Genomic DNA, 25,594 nt, shown 5'->3' with positions numbered 1-25,594 from the left:
AATGAAGCGTTAGCACATGCTCGCGGTGGTTAACTGCGGGGGATGGAGCGAGGAATGAGGAGCCACAGACAAAAGACTCATGGTTTGAATACCTACAGGGGTCAAAGGTCAGCAGGTCAGCACAGGCGATTCTAAAGGATGTCCCCAAATGACACTGGACAAAGTCTCAGCTTCTGTTTTTAATCAGATAATACTCCAAATCTGGACATGGAAGTTGAAATTTGAAGGGAGGTATTGTGCAAAGTTGACTTTTTTTTTTTTTTTAAGATTTCTACAGTGATATAACCATAGAGTGTGTAAAATGTGACTGAGTGTGACGTCACAGCGTTCAGCTCCACATGAAGCTCATCGAGGCTAACACTTATAGCGGCTAATGTGGGGCCGATTTACATTTAACCTGTTACTAACGGCAACTCAAAATAACAAAAAAAACAACCTCAAAATAACTAACACAAACTAACAAACAAAAAAAATACCTAAAAAAAATAAAAAAATAAAGAAAATAAACTTTAAAAAAGACTTAAAAAAAACTAAAAAGTAGATAGTAAAAATAACAACAAAAAAAACCCCAAAACAAACTCAAGATAACAAAAAACAACAAAAACAAACAAAAACAAAACAAACAAAAAAAACCCCAAAACTCAAAATATCTAACACAAACTAACAAAAAAATTACCTAAAAAAATAAAAAAAAATAATTTAAGAAAATAAACTTTAAAAAATAGATAGTAAAAATAACAAAAAAATAAAACAAACAAACTCAAGATAACAAAAAACAACAAAAAAATAAACAAACAAAAACACAAAACCAAACAAAAACTGAAAAAAAAAAAAAAAAAAAAAAACTTTTAAAAATAAACTCAAAAAGCTCAAAAAATAAACCCCAGGATTATGTAGAGGGTTAATACGAACATTTAAGACCAAAATGACGAGTCTGAAGCAGCAGAGACAGAGAGAGGACACAGTTTTTCAATAGAAAGTAAACTGGAGCCAGAGTCGATGGGGCTGGAAGCACACATATGATCACTTCCTGTTTGGAACGCGGCGGCTAGCAGGTCAGCTCTGTCCATTTACAACAGTCTATGGTTATAACGTTGTTCTCTCGTCACAAACCTGCTTGAAGAGGTTTTTAAATGTCATCCGTGCATGTCTGAGTAATTTAGCAATCTCTCCTGGGCCGTATTCGAACCCTGCTTACAGTTAGCAGTACGAGTGTGTACAAGGCTCCGCCCACACGCCTACGTCACCCACGCTCCCACTCAACAATTCTCCATAAATATACAAAAACATGACACAGAACTGTACACTACGACTTCACAAACCTGATGCGATGTGCAGTAGTTAATATAACATTTTCAAAACAAAAGTGTGGAATCTAAACTGTCAGAGGTGACGCCAGGACATCTGTCTGTGTGAGACCGGTTTGTCCAGTGACATGTTTGAATTTATCTTTTAATCCATAACTTAAACCTCTGGACCATGTGACCAGAATAAACCCGCCCTCCTGAAGCCCAAATGCACTATGGGACCTAACCAAGTACAAGTAGTAAAGTACTGTAAGTACTAATTTTAGGTATCTGTGCTTTACTTGAGTGCATTTTACAGTGGGCACGTTTTACTTTTACTTCACTCACACATTCATAATTTGAGCAAAACTAAAAACATATACAAATGAAAACATATTAAAACAAACAAACAATTGATTTTACTTACTGAAAAACTGGAGTACTTCTTCCACCTCTGGTCCTTAGGTGTCCAAACTTTTCTCATTAAGGGCCACATATAAAAACACAGACAAAGCTGAGGCCGATTTAGGGCCATAGTCTGGTCACCAATACAGTGAATACTTCAAATCTGTGTATTATTACAAGTTCGACTGAACCACTAGACCTTTACTCACGCTTACATCCTCAGTGGAACACATTAGATACTTGATATGGGCTTGTTAAAGTAGATTTTCAGAAATGTAAGTAAAAAATGCTTTTTAAAGTAATATGGGCCGATTCACCTGGAGGCTTGAGGGCCAAGAAAAATTGATCTGAGGGCCACATTTGGTCCCCGGGCCACAGTTTGGACATGATTATTTGGCTCTTTAAATCCCATCCATCCATTTTCTTCTGCTTTATCTGGGGCCCAGACCAGAGACTCTCAGACCAGGTGTTCCCAGCCATGAGGCATTGTCCCTCTGGTGTGTCCTGCGTCGTCCCTGGGGTGTCCTCCTGTTGGGACGTGTCCAGAGCTCCTCTCCAGGGAGGCTCCAGGACCAATTTAAAACACAATGATGTCAAATGATCACTTCTGTAAATAAACCAAAGAAATTAAAGATGTTTTATTCATTAGTTGCAGCATTTGTGACACAGTTTTAAAACAGATTAGAGAAGTGGCTTTATATTTTTGATGATGTTTGTTTCACAGCACAAGATCCATTTATATGTTTAAATGTTTGTTTTAGCTCGTTCATTTTAAACAGTTTGCAGCTGTCCAAAGTTATTCCTCACTTACCTTACGCATTCCGAGCATTCGTCACGGTAAAGCTAACAACAACTAGCATGCTAACCGTGCATTTCCTGATTCTAGTACAATAAAACACTTCATAATTAGATACAGACAGAACACAGCAGACTTATTTTGACCTCAAGAGCTGCTCATAAAGTGTATGTCCAACGCTGTCAATCTGCTGCTAACGCTAACAGGAGCTAATGCTAACAGGAGCAACCTCGGGGAAAGTTTAAAAAAAATTAAATAAATAAACAAAAAAAAACAAAAAACAAAAAACAAAACAACTTAAAAAAAAGCAAAAAAAACAAAAACAAAAAACAACTGCTCAAAATAACAAAAAAATTAAATAAAAAAAACCCCCCAAAAAACTAATAAAATAAAGAAAATAAACAAAAAAAAAAACCTCAAAATAGCTAACCCCCCCTTCAAAATAACAAATAAAAATAATAATAAAAAAATAAATAGATAAATAAATAAATAAATTAATAAAAAAAATAAACTCAACTCAAAAAAATTGAACCCCAGGATCATGTAGAGCGGACTAATATGAACATTTAAGACCAAAATAAATGAGCGGCTAGCAGGTTAGCTCTGTCCATTTACATTTACAGTCTGTGGTCACAAGGCAAAAAAACATGATGTTGTCGTGACGTTGTAGAACTTTGAATACTTTGTGCATGAATTGCGTTATACAAATACATTTGCTTTGTCTTGAGGAGCGAGCAGCAGAGATGATCCTTGTGTTTGTTCCATTGTTTCAAACGGTGTCTCTTCAGTGTTATCTTGATGGAGCTTCGATGGACAGGTCTTTGCCCTTTGTACAAACTGCGTTCAGAAAAACAGTCGTCCTTCACGTGTGGCTTATGTAATCGAGCATTTAAACGTCTGATATCACACAAAACTGACTCCTGTAGCTTTAATCCATATTATAATGTTGTTAGTGCATCAAAAACAGACCTGGAGTTGTGTTTGTTTCATTTATTATTAGTCTGTCACATCTCCAAAGCTCAAAATGTTCTGTTCCACCTTGTGATGTCATCAAGTGGTAGTTTTCAAGTGAACAGCGACTTTTACCTTTAGTTCAGTCGAGATAAGTGTCAACTCCAGGACTGAAATGATCCAGATGATTCTATAAATGAAGGTGTGTGGAGTTTAAAAACACAGTGGAGCACTTCCTGTATCACCACATGATGACATCACAAGGTGGAACAGAGTGTTTTCTGCAGAGTTTGTGTGTTAAACATGTGTGAATGAAACAAAAAAAACACAACTCCAGGTCCGTGTGTGATGAGGAAACATTAGATCAGATCAGAAAAGTGTTTAATATGAAACTTTAACACGTTAAGACAAAAACAAAAGTGGAATTTGCGCCTCAGGGTTCGACGGGATATTTGACATTTATACAGATTTTGTTGTTGATTAAACTAGAAAAAACTCAGTGTTGGAATGTAACAAAGTAAAAGTAGTTAAGTACTGTATTTAAGTAATACTTTTATGTACCTGTACTTTACTTAAGTACATTTTACAGTGTGTACTTTTACTTGAGTACATTTGAGAGCAGTATCTGTACTTTCTACTCCACTACATTTTTGAACAGGACTGAAAAGTAAAAGTATTTATTTATTTTTAACACGTGCATAATTTTAGCAAAACAAAACTATACAAATAAAAACAGAAAAAAAAACAATTGATTCATTTGTTTCTGTTGAACAAAATTCAGGTCAAATCTTTATCAAAATCACCACATTTGAAGATTTAAGTTTAAAAGACTAAAAATCTGTAAGAAATACTCTACTTTTTACTCTTTAAGTACATTTTTAAACACGTACTTTAATACTTTTACTTAAGTAGATTTTTCATGTGATACTTTTACTTAAGTATTTTTTGGTTTTACTTTTTCTTTAATACTTTTACTTAAGTCGATTTTTCATATGATATTTTTATTTTTACATTTTTTTACTTTTATAAGACTCAAATACTTTTACTTTTTACTCTTTAAGTACATTTTTAAACACGTACTTTAATACTTTTACTTAAGTAGATTTTTTCATGTGATCCTTTTACTTTTACTTGAGTATTTCTTTGCTCTAGTATCTGTACTTTTACTTAAGGAACAAAACTTTACTTCAATGTCCTGCCAAAGCTTTATATAAATTACACTTTTAATAATACTTTTAGTGTTGAGCAGCTTATTATATATATTTTTTACTTAATAATATGTATTTTAATTCAATATTTTACTTTTCACTCGTTGTTTTTGTTCTTTTTTACACATTTTATGGTTTTTAAAGTTTGAATTTGTCCTGATTTCATTTGAGCTGCAGTTTGTCTTGTTCATGTTCATTTATTTGCCGTAGTGTTTTGTGTCTTTTCTTTTTTTTTTACTACTTTCTCCACTTTATAAACACACAGACGACATCAGACATATGACGTAACAAATATGGAACTATGTAGTAAAGAAAAAGCGTCTAAATGACATAACTGTGTGTTTGTTTTTATATTTTATTTCATTATATTTAACCTTTTGTCTTTACGTATTTCCATATATCTTGCTTCATATATTTGGTGTCTAAAATGAAAAAAATAGTTAAAATAAACACAAAATAATGGAACAAAAGGGCGTGTCCAAACGTTAATAAATCCGTTCACCGTCCACCTTAACAGAATTCACTTTTTTTTTTGCGTTGTACAGATTAACCCGTCCCAAAAAGGTCATGAGGTTGACTACTGTCCAAAAATAGCGTGAAAACAAAGCCTCACACTCTATTGTAGCTCCGCAGCCGTGGACGCACACACACACACACACACACACACACACACAGCCTTTTAACAGCTTGCAGATCTGTGTTGGTTTGTCCCTGAACGCCACACTAGAGTCACACAAAAGCGGCCCCTAAACGCCCCTCTCTTTGTGGTTAAGTTCATCTGAGGCTCACGTTTGTGTCGTCCCGGGACAGAACGGGGGGCTTCCTGACTCAACTGTCGCACGTAAATCGCACAAAACCCCGCGTTTCATTCACTTTTTATGAATTTAAGACCAAAATGACGAGTCTGACAGCAGCGGTTACAGAGAGACGAGTCACGGTTTATCAATAGAAAGCGAATTGAAGCCAGAATTGATGGAGCAGGAAGTGCGCACATGATCACTTCCTGTTTAGAACTAGCAGGTTAGCTACGTCCATTTATATAAACAGTCTGTGATGAGACACGTTTGTGATATAGGCTCATTTTACTGCAGTATAAATGTAATAATAATACATTTTTTATCACTTACATTAAATCATTCAGTGTTTTTTGTCTTTATTTTTTAATATTTTCTACATTTTATACATTCAGGCCTGTCACAACCATCTCTTTATCAATAAATTATAAATAAAACAATCATTTTTGGTAATTTTTTCTGCAGTATTCTAAGATTTGAGCTGTAAAAGTTGGAATTATGAACTAAAATGACACAAACTCATTGCGTAAATGTGACATTCGGCTGTTCATTTACACAACTTAACGATACTTAATAATACTGTTCATTTAGAATAGTTTTGTGTGATTATTTCTTATTTTTTTAGCTTCAATATTATAGTTTAACTTCGATATTAACATCAGTAATATATCGCACTTCAAAATGTGTAACTGTCAGGCCTAAATTTACACACAGACATTAAATATATGAAGTAAGAAGGTTGTTTTATAATAATTAATATCTAAATTAACAATAACACGATAACAATTAGAAGCCTGTGTGGATCCAACGCAAAAAAAAAACCAAACTTTTTTCCACAATTTTATCACATTCCTCTCTCTATATTCAAATTGCCCTATTGTTGTTTGAAGCGACTTTAACACTTTTATAAACTCATTCAACACTGCGTCCTGATTGGCTGTTGGACTGTAGACCATTGTGTCGTGCGTCCTGATTGGCTGTTGGACTGTAGACCATTGTGTCGTGCGTCCTGATTGGCTGTTGGACTGTAGACCATTGTCCATCAGTCTCCTCCGTGCCGTGTCTCCTGTCCAGTACAGAATGTGTTCAGACAAATTTACATAAACGTTGGATCTCAGTGTGACTCTGAAGTGCTGTACGTTTGCAATTTGTTTTCTCCCCGACAAAACCCACAATGTCGATGAAACGTTCTGCACCGACAAAGACGCCTACGAAGGTTTGAACTTTGAGAGAGTTTAAACGAGAGAGAAATGTGAGGAAATGTTAACGCCTGTGTGAGAAAAGTGTATAAAGTGTGTGGTGAGGGGTTTTACAGACAAAAACAGAGAATACTGTAAAAAATAAAGCTGAGACTTCGCGGATTTCAAATATCGCAGGTTATTTTTAGAACGTGACCCTCGCGATAAACAAGGGACCGGCGTATTCCTCGTCATTATCATTATCATTGACCCCGCCCTGATTTTTTTTACATTTACCTGGAATAACTTGAGCCCACATAAAACAACCACTAGATGGCGACACATGAATACATCCCTCCTTAACGACCCAGATTTATTAAAGAGAAAATGGACGTCCTTTCAGGAAATAAACGATTCCCCAAAGTCGCCCCCATCACGGAACCACCACTGGACACAGTTTGACCCTTCACTTGGGAGTCAATAATAAACACCGTAAACATATTTTAACCAGCCGTTTCTGACTGATAACTTTGCGTGTATTTGTGCTTTTTTACTGAAGTATAATGAAGTACGTCGATGTTGTCGTTCATGCTCAGTGTTGCTTTCACTTTTATCTCACCCAAATGTAAACAGACATCTTTATAATCAGATAAGACAGTGTTTACTTGAGATAAGGAGCGTTCTGTTTGAGTTCTGTTTGAGTTCTTTCAGCCGTCACTTGTGCTGTTCAAGTGGCACGACTGTCCTTTTGATATTGTACACGACAATGTCCCACAGTACGGCATTAAACATCTGTCTTGCATTATTCAGTTACAGGTGTATTGCTAAAAAAATCCTTGAAAAACACATTTTTTTAATATGAGCAGCTCGTATCTCTGCAGATCTGACCCATAACTTGGTCTGGTGGTGTTTCCGTGCACATAGAACTTTAATTCCACGTTCTATACATTATGTAAAAGCATTTCCACGGAGATGAGCAGGTTGTTTACCCTCTGCTGGAAAAGTTACGTAGTGCTTCTTTTGAATTATTGCTCTGACAAATGTGTATTATGGGATATAAATGAGTGTGCAGCTCCAGAAAACTCAAAATACACAAAGGGAGAGTTCACATTTCTATGATCAGGACATCAAACATGGGACTAAACTGAGACTAAACCCAGAACTAAGCCAAGACCAGACCAGAACTGAACCAGGACTAAAGCAAGACCAAAACCCAGTCTAGATTAGGACTTTAACTGGACCTGAACCAGGACCAAAGCAGGACAAGTGTGAACAATATCAGTGCACTCCATAGACTGGATAAATGGACATGGCTAACCTGCTACTGCTGCGATACAAAACAGGAAGTGATCATGAACGAGACTCTGGCTCCAATTCACTTTCCATTGAAAAACTGTCTCTGGAACTGCTGCTGTCAGACTCATTTTGGTCTTAAATGTTCATATTAACCTTCTCTATATGATCCTGGGGTTAGGATAGTTATTTTGAGTTTTTTGTTTGTTTTTTAGTTATTTTTATTTATTTATTTTTTTGAGTTGGTTGTTTTTTTTTTGTTATTTTGAATTTATTTTTTGTTTTTTGAAAATCTGTGTCCTCTCTCTGTCTCTGCTGCTGTCAGACTCGTCATTCTGGTCTTAAATGTTCGTATTAACCCTCTACATGATCCTGGGGTTTTTATTTCACTTTTGTGTCTGTAAATCAAGATATGAACATTAATAACAGACAAATCAGGTCCTTCTTTCCTCGAGGTCGCTCCTGTTAGCGTTAGCAACAGGTTTGATTGACAGCGTTGCTAAGCACACGCTCCCTGCTAAACCAGTGGTGGTGTGAGCGGAAAGGGGCGTTAGTTTCATCAGCCTCTCTCCGGATTGGCTCTTTGGTTGCTATGATACAATGCGGTCGCAATTCCTAATATGGAACTCCCCTATAACGGCTCTGGCCTCGATGAGCTTCATTTGGAGCTGAACGCTGTGGGTGACGTCACACTCACTTCGTTCACTTCTTTTTACGGTTTACGGTGCGCCGCTGACCGTCCGCACACCACAGTTTGAAAACCATTGCATTAAATCGTTGTGTTTGTTCCTGTGTCCCTCTTGCAGACATGGGGGCGTGGGGGCGAGCGTCGGGGTCCGATCTCTGGCCTCCGTCCCCTCTCTCCCTCCGGCTGTGGCAGAGTTCGTGAAGGGCGCGGCGGAGGAGTGCAAACCGTCCGGCGTCCACGTGGTGACCGGGACCCCCGAGGAGACGGCCAACATCCTGGCCGGGCTGGAGCAGGAGGGCATGGTCAAGAAACTGCCCAAATATAAAAACTGGTAAATCAGACGTTATAGTTACACAAAGAGACGCACTCTACATCAGCTGTGCAAAAAAACACTGTCAAAGAGAAAAATAAGATAAGAAATAGACAACATTTTATAAAGATTATGTATTCTATAATTTTTATTTACAAACTTTACACTGTATAAATATATTTGCTCGATATTTTTATGGTATAATGAGCTTAACATAATAAATAAATACTTAATAAAGGTATAGCATTTATTCACGACGCAATACACTCGTCTCTATGAACAGCAGCACGCTAGCTAGCTCACTGTATCTCAAAGCTAATTCTGACTTTTATTAAAAAAATATAAAATAAATAACCCAGGTGTGTCAAACTTAAATTCACATTAGGCCAAAATTTAAAACTCACGGGCCAAACTCAGTATTTATTGAAAAATTGACTGCACCTGATGTGTGACATTTAACCTTTACATATGGAAACAAACTTTAATTTTGCTTAAACACAAAATCTGGATCAGCTCAAGCTTGATACAAACAGAAATTTAATTTGAAATAAAAGACATAAGTCCTATTCATTTCTTGTTTAAATAAAATGAATGATGTCTCTCTCTGTAGTAATGAATTTGGCTGAGGTGACTAGTAGCTTGTTCGCTAATGAGCGTCAACAGAAAAGGACGGGCACTTTCCGGTCTCGACTGCAGCGCACTAGCAAAGCATTCTGGGATTTGTAGTATTAGTGGTGCACACGTTATATACCGGCAGGTCAACTCTAATGTACATTTGATATGAACTCACAGGCCAAATATAATTACACCGCGGGCCAGATTTGACCCCCGGGCCTGAGTTTGACATATATGAAATAACCCTTTAAAATGAAAATGGATTAATATAAAGCCTAATCAAATGTTTTTCTGTGTAGATTATTTCAATTTGTAGTGTTATTTAAATATGTTTATGCCTTAAAATTAGCATTAGCGTTAGCATTGGCACACAAACACCTGCCTTTCTAAACACAGTCACCTCATGTGTTTAGTGTTTAACATATTGTCAGACACATGTGTCCTCAAATCACTGTCCACTGTCTTATCTTTATATATTTATTAATTTCAGCGTGACTCATTAGAGATCAAATTGAACAGGAAGTAGTGATGCTAACAGTGAGGTTGCCGGGTGCTGTTGTGTACAGAACCAATTGCAGAGGTCATAAATATTGTCTGAGGTTGGAAAATAAAGCAGAAAACCAATATATAATTATGATTTTCATTTGTCAAAGCCTAATCCACATTCAAGGCTCCATGTATTAGTTTTAAATCAACTTGTAGTTACATTTCAAGCCTAAAAATGTGTATTTTTAAAGTCCAAATTCAGTCTGAGTGTGTGTTGTTGTGTCTCAGCTGGTTGGCGCGCACAGACCCAAAGGACGTGGCTCGAGTTGAAAGTAAAACAGTGATTGTGACCAAAAAGCAGCGGGACACCATCCCCATCCCGGCCGAGGGGGTCAAGAGTCAACTGGGCAACTGGATGAGCGAGTCGGACTGGCACCGGGCCCGACAGGAGCGCTTCCCCGGGAGTATGGCAGGTGCGTTTACTAAAGATGATCAAATATGAAAACAATTACAACCAGAGCTGCTTCTTTTGTGTTGGAAAACGTGTCTGGACTTTATATTTTTAAGGTTTTTACTATTAGTACTTCCACAACAGTCTTAAATAAAATGTCCCTGACCTGTGGGGTGCCCCAGGGGTCAATCCTGAGACCCATTTTGTTCAGTCTCTACCTGCTGCTGTTAGGTCAGTTAATACACAGCGATAATGTGTCCAACCACATCCTCACTGGACTCTCCAAATGAACCTCAAGACAGAACAGAACATCCAGAACATCCAGAACACTGCTGCTCGGGTCAGGACTAGAACCAGGAAGTATGAGCACATGTGTCCTGTGGCTCAGAGAATAGAACCCAGCACCAAAGAACATCTCCCACATGTTAGAGCCACATGAACCATCTCACACTCTGAGGACTAAACCAGGACTAAAGCAGGACTAAAGCAGGACTAAACCAGGACTAAACCAGGACTAAACCAGGACTAAAGTAGAACAAAACCAGGACAAAACCAGGACAAAACCTGGACTAAAGCAGGACTAAAGCAGGACTAAAGCAGGACTAAAGCAGGACTAAAGCAGGACTAAAGCAGGACTAAAGCAGGACTAAACCAGGACTAAACCAGAACTAAACCAGGACTAAAGCAGGACTAAACCAGGACTAAACCAGGTCAAAATCTGGTCTAATTTACTCTGCACTCTTCTCTTTCAATATTAATTTTAGGATGATTATTTCTCTTTTGATTTGTTGTACTTTAATGTCTTTCTCATTCTCTAAATCACTTTGAATTACTCTTGGTACAAATTGTGCTATAAAAATAAACTTGCGTTGCTTTACACAAAGTATTTCAAAAGTACTTTACAGAATAAGAAACACATAAAAGATTAAAATCAGAATCTGAATGGATCCCAAAGGCTGTAATTTGGGAAGTAGCACCATTTCCTCCACACAAACATGTTCTGAAATGTGATTGTTGTGTTAGTTTGTCAGTTCTTACTTCAGTCTTTTTGTTTAGAATGTGAACTTTGAGCAGAATCTTATCATTAAAATATAATCTCAGATCGAGCGGCTTCTCAGACAAACAAAACATGATTATTTTAAACTGTTCTGTGCTGATTAAATTAAACTTATGGGAGATTCACGAGTGAGATTGACGCGTTGACTCGAGGCAGAATAAACACTCATTTACAGAACGTGTATTTTAATCAACGTTTTCCGATTGAATAGAGAAACACTTGTAATCATGATTAATGTACAAATAACTGCACACCTCTATTGTTTAACAAAATACACACAAGAAAAGGAGTGTGCAGTTTCACAGTATTATTAATAAAACCTGCAGTGCAATCAGTCGTGGAACATAAATTATAAGTTGTTAGTTCTGGTTCTAGTACCGTAAATTTCGGATTATAAGCCGCTACTTTTTTTCCACGCTTTGAACCCTGCGGCTTGTACAGCAGTGCGGCTTATTTATGGATTTTTTACTGGATAACGGCCCCTGGGTTTTATTTTCACGGACAAGCCTTCTACACGTGGCAGATAAATATGGCAAAAACAACTTAAGTGCATTAAAAAAATACAACTCACCAAACCGCTGCATCAGAGGGAGCCCTGCGCTGATTATGTGATTATGTCTACTCTGCTCCGCAGTTTCTTTCAAAAACTCTAAAGGCGTATCGTTTAATCCCAGGTGCTTATTCTCCATATGCCAAAGCAGTTTTGAAGGTTTCATTGCCTTATTTGCTTTTCCCGTATGTTACGCAGAGCGGACTGTGCGCGTGAGTCACCTGCAGCGACAAACCCAGGTTTTAAGTAGGCATTGTCTGTTAAATTTATCTTTCTTTTTCTTGGAGGTGTAGTCTCCTCTTCTGGCTCCTCAGTTGTCCTTTTCCCCTTTGTTAAAAGCTCTCCAAAGACTTTTGTTTTGGCTCATTTTCACTCGCTTGTGGCTCTAGTTTTGTGCGTCGTGTCTGATGTGTTATACGTGAAACGTCATCGCGGAGACAAGAGCAGATAATAAACTTGCTACTACATCAAATAGATTTCTGTGGCGATTTCCAGCAGGATTTTCATGATACATCTATGGACGAGCTTATTAGTGCGTCATTAGGGACGGGCCAAAGTTGCTCCTGACCCCTGTGCGCACAGCGTCTGAAAATCAGGGCTCTTTACGCAGGACTGTGAGCTGTGTCTGTGTCTGTGAGACGTGAGACGTGAGCGGTGTTTGTTTTGAACATTGTTCCGCGAGTGTGACGCTTATTTTGAGCAACGAAAAATAAGAAAATATAATTTTATTTTAAGATCATAATAATCTTCCAATTTAAACTACAACAAAAAAGAACTAACACAAATAAAATACACTTCAGCCACGCAGAGCCGCAGTATGAGGCTGAAAGAGGCGCATACGGCTCCGGAGCCGCGGGTTGCAGACTCCTGAAATAGAGCCACTGCACGTAAGCTCGACATCAATGAATCCAACTTGGTCAATGTAAAAGACGACAAAAGTTTTCAGAGGAAATAAAAGCAGATTTTCCGTTTTGGTGCAGTTTTATTTTCTAAACCTGCAGATGTGTTCATCCCGTGTTGTTGTCGTGTTGGTTCCAATTTTCAGGCACAGTTTAAAAAAAAGCGTGTCAGTGCACCGTCTTTCTGTGTAAATATCTCATGTTACAATATGAAAACCTGCGGCTTTTATTCAGGTGCGGCTTATATATGTACAAAATTGATTTTCTCTTCAAATTTAGCTGGTGCGGCTTTTAATCAGGTGCGCTCTGTAGTCCGAAATTTACGGTATACATTTTAGGTGTCTGTGCTTTAAGTTTTACAGTTTTCTTTTACTTCAGTACTTTTGAGAGCAGTATCTGTACTTTCCACTACATTTTATAACATGACTGAAAAGTGAAAGTATTTTTTATTATTGTCTGAGAGCTGCTGAAAAGGCTGAGGGTTTATTTTTAACACGTTTTAACACGTTCACGCTCAAATCTTTATCAAAATCACCACATTTGAAGCTTCGTAAGACTCAAAATCTGTGCAAAATGCTTTTATTTTTTACTCTGTCAGTGCATTTTTACTTACTTTAACATTTTTGCTTCTGCATCTGTACTTAAAGTGACAAAATGTAGCTGACTGAGCTTTAATCAGACGTAAATGAGAGAGTGCCTTGTCTGAGGTCCTCTTCCTAAGGGCACAGTCTGTGTTTATCAAGGGCAGGGCACATGTCCAATTGTCTGTTTACAAAGTGAAGCCATTTGACGTCACCAAAGGCCGATGTGATCTGTAAAATGTGCTGTTCAGTCTCTGGGCACTTCCTGGTTCAGGTACTGATGGAATGAACATAGTGTCATATTTATGGTATATTTTCCTCTCCAAGTGACGGAGCAGTTTTGAGGCTTCATTGCCTCATTACAGAGCTGGTGACCGTATATTATGCAGAGCGGGCTTGGTCTGTGGGAATCACCTGTTAATCACCTGTAAATCCATAGTTCAAGTAGAACTCCTGGTATTGTCTGTTAAAAGTTTTATTTTTCTTGGAAGTTGGCTCTTTTTCTGTCTCTTCACTGGGCCTTTTCCCCTTCGAAAAGAAACTTTCCAAAGACGTTTGTTTTTTACTCATTTTGCTCATTTGTGGGTTAAGTTCAAGTGACGGAAATGTAACTGAGAGAATCCGGTCATTTTTCAAAATAAAAGATTTTTCAAAATAAACAATTGTTCAGACTCAGATAATAAATACAACGGAAATAATTAATTATTTCTTGGACGGCCGGTGACCCGGTACCAATTGATCCACGGACCGGTACTGGTCCACGGCCCCGTGGTTGGGGACCACTGCTCTATGGGACAGTCTTTTCTGTGGCAGTGCCCAGAATATGGAACAGCGCCCTCTGCCTGTCAGATCTTTAACACAGTTTAAAACTAGTCTGAAAACCCACCTCTCCTCCCTGGCATTTAACACCAGACAGAATATACAGGTGTTTTATTGTTCTTTTCCTGTGTATCGTGTATTTGTATTTCATATTTGTTTTGTGTTGAATTTTGTGTGAAGCACTTTATTTCTACGGCACATTTAAAAACTACTTCAGCTGAACAAACTTTGAATTCACTTATAGACATGGGTGGTTAGTTGTAGCAGGAAAAAGTGAAGTATTTTACTAAGTGATAACAGCAATTTTAAGTCATATTTAATCAAATATAAATGAGATAAAGACAAGACATTTGTCCATGTTTCAGGTCGGACCATGTATGTAATTCCCTTCAGCATGGGTCCAGTGGGTTCACCTTTGACCAAATATGGAGTTCAGGTAAGAACAGGAGCCATGTGTGTGTGTGTGTTTACAGTCTGTTGTAATAAAACACCAAACTCTTGATGTGATTGTGTGTTTTCAGGTGACAGATTCTCCGTATGTAGTGGCCAGTATGGGCATCATGACCCGAATGGGAACGGCTGTTATGAACCGATTATCAGAAGGGGAGGAGTTTGTGCGCTGCCAACACACTCTGGGACGACCACTACCTCTCAAAGGTACTGTGGTACTTTCACTTTTATTTCATTTTCATCTTTATTTAAACGGGGAGAGCCCATAGAGAACACCAGACTGCACTTTTCACGGACGCTCTGTTAAAATACAGAACAATATGAACAAAAACAAATAAAAACAAACAAAAAACGGAGGTGGAACAGCGGCTCAGTGAAATTAAAACACTAAAACGATGTCAATTTCAAGCTGAGTTTTGTTTTTCATCCTGAATTTATTTATTTTCACATTTATGATCTTAGTTTATCCTCCGAGTGGACAACACATTTTGGGTTGACAAGGCCACAATGGGAATTTTTAGAAACCCGTTTAAATTCATAGGAGAATGTCACTGTGTCTGGTTCATCTCAGGAGATCTCACTTCTTCTGCCTTCATCCTCAACACTGCTCCGTGCGTCTTTAAACAGTTTAGCCACTTGTAAACATTTTTTTGGCTGAAACATGTGGCACCAGACACAGTGACATTCTCCTATGAATTTCAACGGGTTTGCACCTTCGCCAACCAAAAACTTGATAACTGACCGCTGTTCAATCCTGGAGCTTCTTGGTCTCCATCTTTGTTAATCGCCAAAACTCTCAAAGTGTTTTTTTAATCTGCAAAAGAAATTAAATCCATGTGAAAAACAAGTAAAAAAAAAAAAGAAAGAGTAAGCTTCTATGTGTATTAAAAGTCCTTATACCGAAAAATTCACCTTATTTATTGCATGACCCTCGTGCTTAAATAAATACTGCTTTTCCTTGTGTTAGCTCCTCTGGTGAACTCCTGGCCGTGTAACCCAGAGAAGGTGCTCATCACCCACCTGCCCGACTCCCGGCAGATCCTCTCCTTCGGCAGCGGATACGGCGGAAACTCTCTGTTAGGGAAAAAGTGTTTTGCTCTTCGAATCGCCTCTCGCATCGCTAAAGATGAGGGCTGGCTAGCGGAGCACATGCTGGTGAGACGGGACTGTGACCTGTTTTTATGTCGACCAAACCTGCACGACTGATCTGTGCGTGAACTGTGGTGTTTCGCTCCATCCTTCAGATTTTGGGCATCACTAATCCTCAGGGCGTGAAGCGGTACGTAGCTGCGGCGTTCCCCAGCGCCTGCGGGAAAACCAACCTGGCCATGATGAAGCCCGCTCTGCCCGGGTGGAAGGTGGAGTGCGTGGGGGACGACATCGCGTGGATGAAGTTTGACAGTCAAGGTAACGCACACGTCCGGTCTGTCTGTCTGTCGCTGCGTTTCAGACGACGACGTTTCATGGGCCGATAAAGTTTAACACACATGAGGAGCAGCTAAAATAATGTCGTGTTAGCGTCAGTGTCGTTAGCGCCTCCTTCAGACAGATATGAGGAAGTGTCCAGCAGGAATCTGACCAGAACTGAAGAAGAAGAAGCAGCGAAATGAATTTTACTCTTACGTCTTTTTGTCCAGTTACAGATTTGAGTTTTTCTTTTACTTTGATCAGACCTGGACGACGCCGGGACGACACAGACGTGGTTAAAGTGCTGATTTTTGTTGTAACACGCTGAGTTCTTGGGCGTCGTCACTAATCCAGATGATCAGGTTCAACATTTGTGCGTTTAACTTTTGGATAAACGTTGGATAAACTCCCCCGTCTGAGAGAACGACATCATCGCTTTCTAGAAAATTTAATGTTTTTTCGTGAAGCCCAAAATCACAGCATCAGTCGCGTCTTAGAGCTGAACGTGAGAAATGATTTAACCAACAGAAAGTTAGAAAATCAACAAGGAAACGCAAACAGACAAACAAATGGAGAAGTGTCCCACAGCGCCCCCTGTCCTCAGACCCTCCTCCTACGTTTTACACAAATCAACACTACTTTAAGTCAGGTTTTTGCAGCAAAACTTTTCTCAAATTCTCCACTGAAATGAAAAGGATTCTCGCTTAACCAGAAGTGCGGTTTGGAGCAGTTAGAGCTAAAGGGGGCGGGGCTGAAGAAGGTCAACAGGGGTCAAATAATAATAACACCTGTGACTGACCCACACTAAACGGAATTAGTTTAACAATTACACTGATGATTATGTGACCGCACTTCCTAAAACCTTTTATTTTGATGCTACTTCCTGTTTTGCTGCGGTTCTGTTGGCCTTTAAGCAGCGGGGTCAGAGGTCACTCCCCCGGACAAAACCTGTGGATTTCTGGACTAAAAATGATCTTTTCTGATTATAAATTTTCTACTGCGACGGAGTATAAGGGTCAGTCAGAATAAAGTCGCAGCATTAGACATTAAAGACGTCATTTTAGGAGAATAAAGTAATAGTACTATGAGAATAAAGTCGTAATATTAGGAGAATAAAGTCGTATTTTTATGAGAGTATAGTCTGCTGTGTGTGAGTGAGTGACCAGTGCGTTGTGTTTATGGAGAATTTGGAGCATTTTGTTCAGAGAAACTTTCAACTGGGGTTTACGCAGGGTGAAATACTGTGTCTCTTCATCAGTATAAGTACTTTGAAGTACTTTGAAGAGACACAGCAAGTATTTGAGTTTGTTTAGTCGGAGGAACTATACAGATTTGGAAGAAATTGCTGTATCTGAACAAAATGCTCCAAATTCTCCATAACGAACTGGTCACTCATTCACTCACAGCAGCTTATCCTCTCATAAAAATACAACTTTATTCTCTTAAAATGACGTCCTTAATGTAGAAATGTTATGACTTTATTCTCGTAGCGCCTGCATGATTTGTTTTATTTAACTGACCCTTATACTCCATCGTAGTTGACCTCTCAACGACCATTTTTTTTTTTTTTTTTTTTCTGGAGTAGAAAAAAAGAAAAGAAAAAGAACTACAATCCTCCAACTCACCTCATGATGGCGACGTAGAGCTACATATGTCCATTTTACATCATTTTTGGAACTTTGGATTTAAACTCTGAGCTACTACATCCACAAAGTTTTACAACAACCAATAATACTACGATAAATACTACTCCTCACCTACTCTCTGTCTTTTACTGTTTGTCTTGTTTATTGTTTATTTTTTATTTAATATCAATGCATTTTTGGTTTAAAATTTCAATACTGGTCATTTTGTGTTTATTCACACCTCAGACTCCAGTAAAAAACAGTTTTCTGATGCTGCCTGTAGTCATTTTGTAGCTACGCTGGTTTTCTTCATAAAAAAGTTCCAGACTGATGTTCATGTGTGACGATATTTATTTATTTATTTATTTATTTATTTATTTATTCCCTTTGACTCTTTCCTCACCTCCAACACCGTGAAAACTAAAACATAGATAAAGGAAAATGTTCTTAGCTCTGAAACACATAATAACTTAAACACCCGCAGTTAGTTCAGTAGCATATTTTAAACTCTGACGTGTTTTTTTTGCACTTTTCTCCTTTTTGCTCCATCGTCTCTTCATTATTTTCTGTTTAATCCGACACGTGACTCACAAACGGTCACTTCTTTTTACAAATAAAAGCTGTATAAAATGAATAAAATAAAGACAGCAATGTTTCGACACATCTTCGACAAATATAGAACAATAATTAACCCTCTGATGCATAAATTATGAAAAGCCTTGGCCTTTTTATTCTTCTCAGGACATAAAACAACATTGTGAACTGCCTGTAAAAATGAATTAAACTTGTGTTCTATTATAAATATACAAACGAACATTTATTTTTATGCTTTGAAAAACATTTCAACAATTTTTGGGAAATTTCAACACTGTATAGGCGCAATGTTTAGGCCTGAATAAGAAAACCAATCAAAAACCAAGGAAATTTACTTGCAGTTACACCGAATGACCACTGAATTTAACTCAATGGAGTGTGGCAGCAGAGAGCACTCTAGATGCTCCACCACATAAACCAGTGCATTAAAGAGAAAGTTCTGTTTTTGTAGCTGTCCACTGCAGTGACCGCTGTGCACCAGAGGATTAAATAAAAAACTGACTTCTGAAAACAAATATCGTGACATAGATTCACGTTTCAAAGCTTTATCGTCATATATGAAATTGTTTTTGCTGCCCACACGGGACGAGCCAAGAGTGTATGAAAAAATAGGAATAAAATAGATAAATAATAAGATAAAGAGAAGCATGTAAAAATATAATCAAATAGAAACATAACATTTACAGAATTTAGATTATATGCTACGTACATGTTTGCAGATAACGTGAAATATTATTTTTTTGTGCAAATGTCAGCAGTAAAAATGTTGTGCAAACATGGTTGATATAACGTGCAAACAGGACGTCCAGGTGTATTTTGACAGATTAACTTCACAGTGAGTCAATAATGGTGCAAATGATTCATGTGTAAAGTGGAAGTGGATGTCCAGGAGGGGGGGGCTAGTGCTCAGCAGTTCAAAAGTGTGATGGCTGTTGGAAAACTGGCCTTAAAATTACAATTCATATCAGAAAATGAAGCGTTGAATAGCAAAAAATTACTCCTCCCTTTTGAAAAATTGCCAATAAGTGTTTTTCTTTCTGTTTCCATCGTCTAGACTCTAGAGATATTAGAAATGACAATAATGTGAAGTGGATTTGATCAAGAATGGATGGAATTATGTTTTTATTGCAGTAAAATTGATTTGGATTTGGAAATATTTTGATATTAAAAGTAAACTGCAAACCTCCCATGACTTTTTCAAATGTGTCTTATCTGTTTTTGCAAATTAACTCGTCAAATATTAACAAAAAAATGAATGAACATATAAAAATATTTCATGACTGTCTTGAAGTGAACTAATATTAAAACACGACACAGTGAAGTTTTGTGTCTAAGTATCTTCAGTTTCTCATGTTTCTCATCTTCTTGCTGATTTTTCCAGGGAAACTCAGGGCCATAAATCCAGAGAACGGGTTTTTCGGCGTCGCTCCCGGGACCTCAGACAAAACGAACCCGTACGCCATGGCAACCATCTCCAAAAACACTGTGTTCACCAACGTGGGAGAGACCAGTGATGGAGGAGTGTGGTGGGAGGGTCTGGACTATCCACCAGAGGGCGTCACTCTCACAGACTGGCACGGGAACGCCTGGAAGAAAGGTACAAGGGGCGGATGTGAAATGATGCCCTCTGCTGGTGGAACATGGAGAAGGTTTTAAAGCCCAGGCAGCACAAATAAAGTACTCAGCTCTGGTATTTAAGTAAACGTACAGATACAGAGGTAAAACGTAAAAATATCACATGAAAAAATCTACTTAAGTTAACATAATGAAGTACCGTTCAAAGAGTAAAAAGTTAAAGTAAATGTAGTGATACTGATTAAAAATTATACATATTTTGGTTCAACAATAACGATATGAATCAGTTTCTTAATTTTTCTTATGAATTTTGTGTGTTTATTTTTATTTTGCTCAAAGCTGAAGCTTAAACTCAAAAACTTTAATCAGGATATTTAATCAGAATACTTACATGGTAAAAATGACCCCTCAAATCAGATGAAAAGTACTTTTTACTTTTCAGTTCTGTTCAGAAATGTAACGGAGCAGAAAGTACAAATACTGCGCTCAAATGTACTGAAGTAAAAATAAAAGTACACACTGTAACATGTACTTAAGTAGAATTTTTAGGTGTCTGTATTTCACGTAAGTGCAGTACTTTACTACTTGTACTTTGTTACCTGAACAAATATTCTTGAATCATCAATAATGCAGAAATTAATTGACTCGAGTTTTTAGTTCTTTATAAAGTAATCGTGTTTAACAGTGTTTCTACTGCGTACCACAGCAATACTCACTGTGTATGAAAAAAAAAAAAAGAATCTTCTTAAGTGCAGTACTTTACTACTTGTACTTCATTACCTTCCACCACTGAACAAATATTCTTGAATCAGAGAAACAAACACAAACAGAAATGGACTGACAAGAATTTCAATACTGAATGTTGTGTGAAAAAAAAGAAAAAATCTACTTAAGTGCAGTATTTTACTACTTCTACTTCATTACCTTCCACTGGTACTAAAAAAATATTGTCTAAATATCGCTAAATAAAAATAATGCAAAAATTAGAGATATTTTTTTGTCAGTATCAGTAGAAAAATGAGAGTGTAGTGAGAAAAACTTTATGTCTGACGAGTTTTGTTTGTTTTTAAGCTGTAAAATGTACTTAAGTAGAATTTTTAGTTATCTGTATTTTACTTAAGTGCAGTACATTACTACTTGTACTTCATTACCTTCCACCACTGAACAAATATTCTTGAATCAGCAACAAACAAAAATACATTAACTTGAATTTCTAGTGTTCCTTATAAAGTAACTAGTCTCTGTACCACATCAATACTCACTGTGTATGAAAAAAAATCTACTTAAGTACAGTGTTTTGCTACATGTACTTCATTACTTTCCACCACTGGTATTTACTTCAAAATATTGTCTGAATATCAGCACCAAAATAACGTAAAACTGTTGAGATATTCATGTTTGTCCGTATCAACAGTGAAAAAAAATGATGTAAAATGAGTTTTGTTTGCAGGGAACCCGACCCCCTGCGCTCACCCCAACTCCCGTTTCTGCGCCCCGGCCGCTCAGTGCCCCATCATCGACCCGCAATGGGAGAGCGAGGAGGGGGTCCCCATCGACGCCATCATCTTTGGAGGACGGAGGCCAGAGGGTCAGACGCTATTTCAGTATTTTGGATTTTTAATAGTATTTTTGCTAACACTTCAATAATACAATTTAATTTAATAAAGCGTGAACACAGACTTAATTCATAACGGCTCTTTAGACAGTATTTGCAGGCCCGAGTGCTAGAAGCTCATTTCAGACAGAGGCCGTGCACTTTCCTCCATAAACCAGTGTGTGTTTTGTTGTGATTGTGTTGTTTTCGTTCAGCTGATTTGAGTCGGACGCCACTTTACTTCCTGTTTATCTGTTTTTTACGACACACATCTATGGATTACACACATTTTTAACAACTAGAATCCAATCATTAGTTACAGTACTGCGTTAATAAAAATGTAACCCCCTTCTCTGTCACTACTTCCTGCCCAACGCTGATAATAAATGTGTTTGTTTGTTGAATCTGCAGGAGTGCCTCTGGTTTACGAGTCCTTTAGTTGGAAACATGGGGTGTTTGTCGGAGCAGCGATGAGGTCTGAGGCCACGGCAGCAGCGGAGCATAAAGGTAAAACTCTGCTGCGTTATGTGAAAGTGCAGGAGTTTTAAATAGACTGTTATTTGATTTAACGACTTTGAGATACATTACGTTACGCGGTATTTTGTTTTAACCATTAAAATGTGTCGGTTGTGTCGATTTTAGACACGGTCGAGCTTCAAATTCATCCCCATTTCACGTCTGCGTTAAGTGATCTCTTTAAAGGGCTCGTGTTACTCTATTTTCTAATCTAATATTCTACGATGCTTCTTCTCTCAAACTGAAAACACTCTGTTCCACCTTGTGATGTCATCGTGTGGCGATACAGGAAGTGCTCCACTGTGTTTTTAAACTTCACACACCTTCATTTATAGAATCATTTGGATCATTTCAGCCTCTGGAATTGCCACTTATCGCTTCTGAACTAAAGGTAAAAGGAGCTGTTCACTTGAAAACTCCCACTTGATGACATCACAAGGTGGAACAGAGCGTTTTGAGCTTTGCAGATGTTACAGACTAATAATAAAGTGAGTCAAACATGTGTGAATGAAACAAAAAACACAACTCCAGGTCTGTTTTTGATGCGCTAACAACGTTCTAACGTGACTTAAAGCTACAAGAGTCAGTTTTGCGTAATATCAGACCTTTAACTGCTTTGTGCATCTGACCCGTGATTGGTTAATTCCACCTGTCACTCGCTCAGGAGGCGGAGCGGGAGGGAAAAAGGTCGACCGCCTGTTGTTTTTGAGATCGTAAACTTGTATTAAACATAAACGCATGTACAATATCAGCATCTCCGAGTGATATTTTGCCCTTATTTTGGAAAAGCGCCGTATATAAATGTGACCTTTTACCATGTGACCCGCAGGCAAGGTCATCATGCACGACCCCTTCGCCATGAGACCGTTTTTCGGGTACAACTTTGGAGACTACCTCGCCCACTGGCTGAGCATGGAGACCAGGAAAGCTCCCACTCAGCTGCCAAAGATTTTCCACGTCAACTGGTTCAGGAAAGACCCCAGCGGCGCCTTCTTGTGGCCGGGATTCGGAGAAAACGCCCGAGTGCTCGAGTGGATCTTTAAACGCTGCGGCCGAGAGCGAGAGGACCAAGCTGCCAAGAAGAGCATCATCGGCTGGGTGCCAGAAGAGGGCGCCATCGACACTACGGGCCTGGGCAGCGCGGTGGATATGGGGGCGCTTTTCGATGTTCCCAAATCCTTCTGGCAAAAGGAGACCAAAGAGCTGAGGGCGTACTTCTCGCAGCAGGTGGGGGCGGATCTACCGGGGGAGGTGGAGGAGGAGCTGAGGCGGTTGGAGCAAAGAGTGCACGATTAAAAACCTAAAAAATGGATTCAACGCGGTGCAATCAGACCATTGGGCTGTGTTGGCAAACAAAGGAGCAAAGGAATGTCTAAGCTAGTTGAAATGATTTACAATTAGAATGTCCATCTTTTCTTCAGGGTTGTTTTTAATCTAAATTTTAGCAGATTTAGTAGATTTTTTTTCTCATTTCCAGCTAAATCTCCAAGTACAGCAAGTGAATTGTATTTTAAATCAAGCAAAAAGTTTTACTCCACTGGTAACGTTGGCCGATATTGACAAAAATGAATGTTTTTCAGGGTCATCAGATGATATTTTAGCAATCCATACACTTTATATCCACCTCCTTTTTCCTTTTGAAAGACTACACTAAAAGTTTAAGGAATTTTTTTGTATTTTTAAATCATCTCTGCTCTGATTTTAAGATACATATTTGAATTTTACAGACAAAAACCCCATACCTCGGTGTTCAAAATGTATCTAACGCACCTCGGCTCACCGTTAAATCATTTTGGTTGAGGAAATAGACACATTGAAATAAGTTAAAACGTCTTAAAACAGATGATTTTTTTTTTTTTTTTTAAACTAAATTCACTTTTAAACTAAACTAGTCACACTTTTCTAAACTCGATTGATGATAGACGCTCCTTTTTGCACCGTCTGGAAACACAGTGATCGTCTGATGTGGGATTATAATTAGAGATCGACCGTTACATTGGTTGGTCGATATATCGGGCCGATATTTGGACTGTTTAGCGTATCAGATATCGGTCTTAAATCTCCAGCACAGGCCGATATAGTTTTGGTAGATGCGCTGCCTAAAAAACACACACACACACAAAGCTTTATATTAACACTGTAATACAAAAAGACAAAGACAAATGCACTGAATGTGACACGGAGCTGTGGGTGACTTTTCAGTACATTTAATTTACAAAATATCAAAATCGGCTTTACATATCGACCCTAAAGTATCAGCAGATCTGAACGGACATGGGTTTGCTGTGGATTCTACGCAATCGGCATCAACGTCGGTCAACGAAAAACCCATTTCAGTCGATTTCTAATTATAATAACGTCCAGTGTTGAATGTAAAGAGAAGCTACTGTTAATTATCAATGCAATAACCGCCGGGCCGACCTTTGTGCTCTCACCAAATCCCATCAGTGCTGTTTTTAATAGCAGATAAGCTTGATATTTTTTGCACCAGTCTGGCCTTAAGTGCCTTAAGACAGTGATGAACAGGCTGCAAATGTTTACTGGCTAAAGCCCAAAGACCAATGTGATTTTAGAGCTATATACAATCAGATATTTTAAGTTTATATGAGTTTAAGATCCAAAATGAGACAGAATTTAAGTATTTGAAAGCACCAAACGATGGATAATGATGGATAACCTTTCCATTTTTTTATATTTGTGATTCGATTGTTTAATTTTTAGGCGATGTTTACACAAAATGTTGGACCAATAAATGCAACTGAGATTAGATATTTTTACAAACTGTATACCAAAGTTTTATTTACAGTGAAATGAATAAAAATATCATGTGTGACCTCGGCTTCCTGTCTGTTCTTTACATACATTTTATTTATCTTCATACAGTTTGTGGTGCTTTATAATCTTTAATCTTTATAGCCATTGTATTTGTGCTTTAGTTCTTTTCCAAACACAAACATCAGCCTATTACCTCATTAAAAAGGAGCATGTAACTTTTCTTGTGGGAAGTTCACCATCTCTTTGTCTCCATGGAGATGTTCTTACTTTGCCTGCAATGTTCCGCTGTATGGCATTAAACTTATGTCCAGAGTAAGCTAACAGTTTTTCAAGGTGTTTTTATCGATATGGAGACAAGCTCTTGGCACAAACCCACCAGAAAAGTTACAAAGAGTAGCTTTAAGGAGAAGTAAAACCCAACTACAATCTTTTCAAGGTACATTAGAAGTTCTGTGCAGGTAAACCACAGAATTTTGAGTTATGTTTTCTGAACTTGTGCGTATATATCGGTCATTTCTGCAGCCGCTCTGATGTTAATGTTGGACGTTTTGACTTGTGAGTACACGGTGTCCTCCTGTGTGCTGCTGATGACGGCAGGAGGCGTCTTTGAGTTGAATGTCACGGCTCCGTAGTGGAGACTATCTTCACTTTGGGCTGGCTCCTGTTGTGTAACCTCTTCAATGGTTTGGAC

At 38.1% G+C, this 25,594-nt stretch overlaps 2 protein-coding genes across 2 annotated transcripts in view; one reads left to right on the top strand and one right to left on the bottom strand.

Moving 5' to 3' along the window:
• pck2 (phosphoenolpyruvate carboxykinase 2 (mitochondrial)) overlaps positions 1-24,039 on the top strand; it is a 26,885-nt gene extending 2,846 nt beyond the window's left edge. The window contains exons 2-11 of the mRNA XM_033985717.2: positions 8,718-8,930; positions 10,299-10,483; positions 14,733-14,803; positions 14,889-15,024; positions 15,785-15,972; positions 16,062-16,224; positions 19,825-20,040; positions 21,469-21,606; positions 22,024-22,119; positions 22,958-24,039. Of these exons, the coding sequence (XP_033841608.1) occupies positions 8,718-8,930; positions 10,299-10,483; positions 14,733-14,803; positions 14,889-15,024; positions 15,785-15,972; positions 16,062-16,224; positions 19,825-20,040; positions 21,469-21,606; positions 22,024-22,119; positions 22,958-23,424 (1,873 nt within the window). The 3' untranslated portion in view covers positions 23,425-24,039. The remainder of the gene's footprint in view (positions 1-8,717; positions 8,931-10,298; positions 10,484-14,732; positions 14,804-14,888; positions 15,025-15,784; positions 15,973-16,061; positions 16,225-19,824; positions 20,041-21,468; positions 21,607-22,023; positions 22,120-22,957) is intronic.
• The window catches only part of LOC117388132 (sialoadhesin-like), a 30,026-nt gene continuing 28,423 nt past the window's right edge, over positions 23,992-25,594 (bottom strand). Inside the window, exon 15 of the mRNA XM_033985605.2 lies at positions 23,992-25,594. Coding sequence (XP_033841496.2) covers positions 25,382-25,594 — 213 coding nt within the window. The 3' untranslated portion in view covers positions 23,992-25,381.

Source organism: Periophthalmus magnuspinnatus, chromosome 20 (assembly GCF_009829125.3).
Source record: "Periophthalmus magnuspinnatus isolate fPerMag1 chromosome 20, fPerMag1.2.pri, whole genome shotgun sequence".
Classification (NCBI taxonomy): Eukaryota; Metazoa; Chordata; class Actinopteri; order Gobiiformes; family Gobiidae; genus Periophthalmus; species Periophthalmus magnuspinnatus.
The sequence above is the reverse complement of the archived record's forward strand: the minus strand, read 5'-3'. Positions and strand labels throughout refer to the sequence as shown.